Source organism: Hesperophylax consimilis, chromosome 30 (assembly GCF_061612785.1).
Source record: "Hesperophylax consimilis isolate HC1 chromosome 30, BYU_Hcon_1.0, whole genome shotgun sequence".
Classification (NCBI taxonomy): Eukaryota; Metazoa; Arthropoda; class Insecta; order Trichoptera; family Limnephilidae; genus Hesperophylax; species Hesperophylax consimilis.
Genome location: NC_142865.1, coordinates 12,375,765 through 12,381,903, shown reverse-complemented (window position 1 = coordinate 12,381,903; position 6,139 = coordinate 12,375,765). Strand labels below are relative to the sequence as shown.

Genomic DNA, 6,139 nt, shown 5'->3' with positions numbered 1-6,139 from the left:
GGCACCCAGTGGCAGGGAGCGCCTCTACACCAGAGATGGAGAATTTCACTCAAGCCACCATAAATTTCTAATGTGTTCATCAATTTATTCATTTTTTATTTATTTCTATATTGACTTTTTTATGTATTAACTTGAATGTAAACTTTTATGGCAGGCAGAGCATTGCACACACCGCTCTGTACAGCTGAAATAAAAATTATTATTATTATAGTAGTTCAATAATAGTAAGTCAGGGTCAACTGTATGATTTCACTAAGGAACATGTTACTCCTGTATCGTTCCTTCCAAAGGGTTTTTACCAAGAATGTTTAAACAAGTATTTTCTCTCTTTGGGTTAGCTGAACTCCCGAGCTGACGGTTTACGAAGCGTCGCTTGGGTCAGACCTGCCAGGGAACTTAACTTTCTAGAGTATATGTCTTTTCAGTCATCACAGCCGCGACAACCCTTACAGAGATCACAGCGAGGTGAAAAACCTAGCCAATGGGATCCCCCATTATACCTCACAAGAGTCCCAACTGCTCCCGTCTGGAGCCAGTGAGACTATGGCATCCCCAATTGGGGGATGTTGTGAGGCTGAAGGTAAGTGGGGAAGGGAAAGAGGAAGGTGGGGAAGTACCTGGCTATTCAGATCTAGTCACTAAACACGGCTAAAGCCATTTGAAGCAACGTTTCAATTCTGAATGGTGGTCTTACACCAGGGCGATACTGGTAGTATCTTCCACTCTGGAACGTGCCGCAAATATACTATATATTATTTTAATTAATTAATTGTGAAATAACACAAATCAATCACTAAAACAAATGACATAAAAAATGAAGTTATAATCAATAATTACGATGTAATCTGCTTCACTGAAACTTGGTTAAATTCATCAATATTCAATAATGAATTGTTTGACGAGCGTTACCTGGTTTTTCGAAGAGATCGGGAATCCACTAACTCTACATCTAGAAAAGGTGGGGGGGTATTAGCAGCAGTCAATAAAAAAATAATAACAATTCATAAATCATCTTGGGAAAGTGGTGGTGAAGATTTATGGTTAATGATAAAACCGCATGAAAATTCGAACTCATTCATCTACATGTGTGTACTGTACATTCCCCCTAATCTATCTGTCGATGATTACTGTAATCGAATCAAAAATATTCAGGATATTTATTTGCAACACATTAATCCCAAATCTCAATTTATAATCATTGGTGATTTTAATCAACCTGAAATTAAATGGACACCTGACATAGCATATTATAAAAAAATACTAGCTCCATCCAATTACTCTAGTCACAAAGCTCACTGCCTTGTCAATTTGATCTCAGTGTGTAACCTTCACCAATTTAATTATTTACTTAACAAAAATTTTAATATTCTCGACCTTATTCTATCCGATAAAACCAATATTGATATTTCAGCCACAGCTAACTTATCAAAAATCGATCATCATCATCCCTGTTTTGAAATAAATGTAAATTTAGAAAAAATGCAATACTTACAAGAAAATCACTCTCCTGTCAAACATAACTTCAAGAAAGGTAATTATGAAGGATGTTGTCAGGATCTAACAAATGTGAATTGGACCTCACTTTTCAGCAACTGTCATCTCAACAATAAGGTACAGTTATTCTACAATATTCTATGGGAAATTATAGATAAACACATTCCAAAAAAAAAAACTCACATAAAAAATCACTATCCCAATTGGTTTAGCGAATCTCTAAAAATGCTCCTCAAAGAGAAAAATAAGGTTAGACTACGGGCTAAAAAACACAATAACCCAAGAGACTATGCCGAGTTTGCTACTCTTAGAAAAAGATCAAAAAAAATACTCAAAGAATGCTACACAACCTATATTAACCTAGTTGAGCAAGGGATAAAAGATAATGTAAAGACTTTCTGGGCGTATTCTAAATCATTGCGTAATACAAATTCTATTCCAAAAATAATGTATATGGATTCAATGTCTGCAAATAATGGACAGCAGATTGCCAACATGTTCTCTAATTACTTTGGATCAGTTTATACTCAGTCGAATCCCACATCAAATACTTTCGGACTAAATGCTGCTCTATTCAACCAATTTAGTCTTAGTAAACTTAATGTAAGCATGGAATCAATCAAATCCTGTTTAGAAAGAATTGATATACATAAAGGCCCAGGACCAGACAAAATACCTCCTCTGTTTGTAAGATGTTGCTCTAGCTCGTTGATTAAGCCACTTTTCATTATATTTAACGAATCATTATCTACAGGAACTTTCCCAGATTTATGGAAAAATGCACATATTGTTCCAATACATAAATCTGGTGATCAGTCTTTTGTGAAAAATTACCGACCAATCAGTATTTTATCATGTTTTGCAAAAGTCTTCGAATCTATAATGTATAATTTCATATTCACACACTTTAAACCACAATTATGCATTAATCAACATGGATTTGTTCCCAACAGATCTATTAATTCTAATCTTCTTGACTTTTGTGATTACGTTTGCAGTGCTTTTAACGAAAGAACTCAAGTAGATACCATTTACACAGATTTTAAAAAGGCATTTGATAAAGTAAACCATTCTATTCTACTACAGAAGCTTGATCGTATAGGTATCCACGGTGATCTATTAAGATGGCTTAAATCTTACTTGGAAAATAGAACACAGTTAGTACTTATAAATGGGTATGAGTCACCTCCCATAATTGTAACCTCAGGTGTACCTCAGGGGTCCAATCTTGGCCCTCTGCTTTTTTTAATCTTTATTAATGACCTTGGCCCCATGTTACGCTGCCATTTTGTTTTATTTGCTGATGATCTCAAGATTTACCGTAAAATTTCCACTGATTCTGATCAAGTTATGCTACAAGAAGATCTTTACACACTATATAGCTGGTGTACTCAAAACGATATGTTTCTAAATATTGATAAATGTTACATTATAACCTTCACTCGTAACAGAAGACGAAAGAATCATGCATATTTCATTAATAATGTTCAATTAAATGCAGTCACCACTATTAGAGATCTAGGAATCACTGTGTTTTGATCTGCTCGACAGCTGATTTTTGATTCGACAGCTGTGTTTTGATCTGCTCCCGAAATAAATAGTTAACAATCTGGTACAGCGAGTAAATTTCCCCGTGGATGTGTCAAATCCGATGAGAATTGTTAGTTTTACTAAGTCAGTGTTTGATTTGTCAGTGATGGACCAGTGAATAAATAATTATCAATAGTTTAAAATCGAAAAATTATCAGTACATCGCAAATCAACCAAAAGGGTAATAGAGGCAGTGTTTGACCCACAGAGTCAACCAAAATGGCAAATTCAGAAAAAAATCTGAGAAGCAAAGGACAATCGACAGCTGCTAACCTTTCATCTGAGCCCTACGTTTTAAACTTCGATAATCTCCTGGAGAAAATGGAGATGAAAATGGAAAAAAAATTGGAAGTATTTAAACAAGCAATAATAAAAAAAATAGATGACGAAAATCAAGAAACCAGAAACACAAGGGACTTCATCAGCCGTCAGTACGATGACATTCATCTTAAGATGGAGACCATTATCAAACTGGTTTCGGAAGTTGAATTAATGAGAAAGGAGCTAACGGAAAAAGACAGAATAATAAAGAGCCTGGAAGTCAGACTGGCAGAAGTGGAGCAAGTAACTCATGAAGACACCCTTGAATTTACTGGGATCGAAGTAAAAGAGGGTGAGCAGCCTGCAGAAATTATTAAACGGGTGGCCGCAGTCTCAGGAATCGAATTAAAAAGCGATGACATCCTCGACATCAAGAAAATTCCGGACCGACGACCTGGAGTCCCCCCAAAACTCCACGTCAGATTTACTAACCCCCAAAAAAGACGACAAATTCTACTGAACAAAAGGCAACTTAATACAATTACAACACAAGGAAACGGATTCCAGAAGATTTTTGTTGGTGAAATCCTTGGTCCCTATTTCAAAGATCTTCTGTGGAGGTCTAAAACAAAGGCAAAAGAAATGGGCTTCAAATATGTCTGGTACAAAGACTGTAAAATAATGATTAGGAAAAATGACGGCGACAGGCAAATACACTACATCAAACATTCGGATGATCTTAAAAAAATTGATTAATTTCTTTGATTGAGAGTTCAACTTTTACCGGTCATTCACTGGGTCGTTTCCCCCAATATTGGTGAGTCATATCTTTTATGCTTATTTTCGCACTGTAACAATAATGAACTCCTGCACTAGCAATAAAAGGTTGAAACCCCCAGTGATGGCAAGGGATTAGTGGAGCTCTCATTCAAGGGAACTAAACAATTCTTTTTTTTGTTTATTATAAATTTTATAATGGCTATTAACTTTAATCGCGTACATGCAGAACATGGTGATCAAATCAACCCTTTTACTACTTCAGATGCCAAAATTTGCAAATACCTTATAGCAGAGGTAAAAAACACTACAATTATGCACCAAAATATTAGGTCAATTAATAAAAACTTTAATGAACTCCAGATACAGCTTAACCACCTTAATATAGACTTCGATATAATTATTCTCACGGAATGTTGGTTGTCAAACATTTATACTCCAAAATTAATAAATCACTACTCTTCCTTCAATTCGACAAAATATGATAGCCAGAACGATGGAGTCGTCATAATACACATACAGACATACCGTCTAGAATACATCGAAATACACTCCGCATTAAAATTGCCTAAACGATAAGGATTTACAAGTTAATCTAGTACAACGTTTTTAATAATTGAAATCACTTGGTGTTCGACGATTACAGTCAGTTAGATTTGTGAAACAAAGTGTGTAGTGACCTGTGTGGTGATTAAAAAAAAAAAAGCAAAAATTATAAAAACATTTCTTAGATCGTAAACAGACTAAACACGCAGGCGCTAAGATCAAGTGTTGTCATTATATCGCCATTGGTCGTAAATGTCGTCATCTATCTCGCTATTGGCCGAAAGTGTCTGATTTTGAACTGTGCCCTACGGATTGCGGCAAACAGGCGCTAGTCTGACAGGAGTAACTTATCTACTTATCAACACTATTTTCGATCAAGTGACAGTTGCTGTAATATCCAGTGTTTATCTGTGTATAAAATAAACACAATTTGGACCAGTCAACATAAGTGAACCGACTATAACAACATTATGAAGCCGTGTACGCGTAATGCAGCCCGCAGTGGGTCTCCAATTGTAACTCCAGCAGCGTCCTCACAAACGGTACCGGCTAGTTCTCTAGCCGAAATAATGGAGAAGCTCAACAAAATCGATGTCGAGCTCACTCGCATCAAGCCCATGTGGGGAGAGATATCTGACATAAAGAAGAGCCTCGAGTTTGCTCTAGCAGCTATGTCCGATACGGAAAAAAGGGTAGAGGCGGTTGAGAAGAGACTGGAGACTGTCGAAAAGTTAGTTTCGGAGGTTGCATCCATCAAGAAGAACATGGAAATCTTCAGATACGAACTGGACGAGCGCGATCAGCTCTCCCGTGTGAAAAACCTAGAAATCAAGAACGTGCCAATGACGAAGGGAGAAAACTTACTCTGCATAGCCAAGAAAATAGGCGAACAGATTGGCTTTGAACTACAACCAGAAGATGTGGACACAGTGACGCGAGTGGCTACCAAGTCCGCCCAGGTTAAGCCGATAATCATCCGTTTTGCAAGCAAACGGAGAAAGGAGGAATTTCTTGCACTATCTAAGAAGGCCAGGAAGATCACCAGTACCGACCTGAAATATTCCGGACCAGAAGCAATAATTTATGTTAACAACCACTTAACAATCAACAATAAGATTCTGCTCTCCAAAGTTAAAAGCAAGGCACGGGAAGCAGGCTACAGATTTGTATGGGTAAAGGACTGTAAGATCTTAGTGAGAAAAAACGATAATTCACCAGCTTTTTTAGTCAGGAGGGAAGACGACCTCCAGAAAATTTCATAAGAAAATACTGCTCATTCTATTACTATTGTTTACTCTTCCCTCTCCCTCTCCCTCCACACGCCCGCTATCCTCCCTCCCCCTCCACACGCCCGCTACCCTCCCTCTCCCTCCACACACCCGCTATCCTCCCTCCCCCTCCACACGCCCGCTACCCTTCCTCTCCCTCCACACGCCCGCTACCCTCCCTCTCATGTTGCAACTGCATTACT

General features: G+C 37.5%; 1 protein-coding gene across 1 annotated transcript; it reads left to right on the top strand.

Annotated features, from left to right (window-relative positions):
• The first annotated feature begins 5,237 nt into the window (after nucleotides 1-5,237).
• LOC149409651 (uncharacterized) lies at nucleotides 5,238-5,930 on the top strand. Its single transcript, XM_089649466.1, has one exon. The coding sequence runs from the start codon at nucleotides 5,238-5,240 to the stop codon at nucleotides 5,928-5,930; it is 693 nt and encodes a 230-aa protein (XP_089505592.1).
• Nucleotides 5,931-6,139: the final 209 nt, after the last annotated feature.

What these genes read in the sequence shown, in the direction of transcription:
- LOC149409651 (XM_089649466.1), top strand. Translation starts at nt 5,238, where the DNA reads ATGGAGAAGCTCAACAAAATCGATGTCGAGCTCACTCGCATCAAGCCC.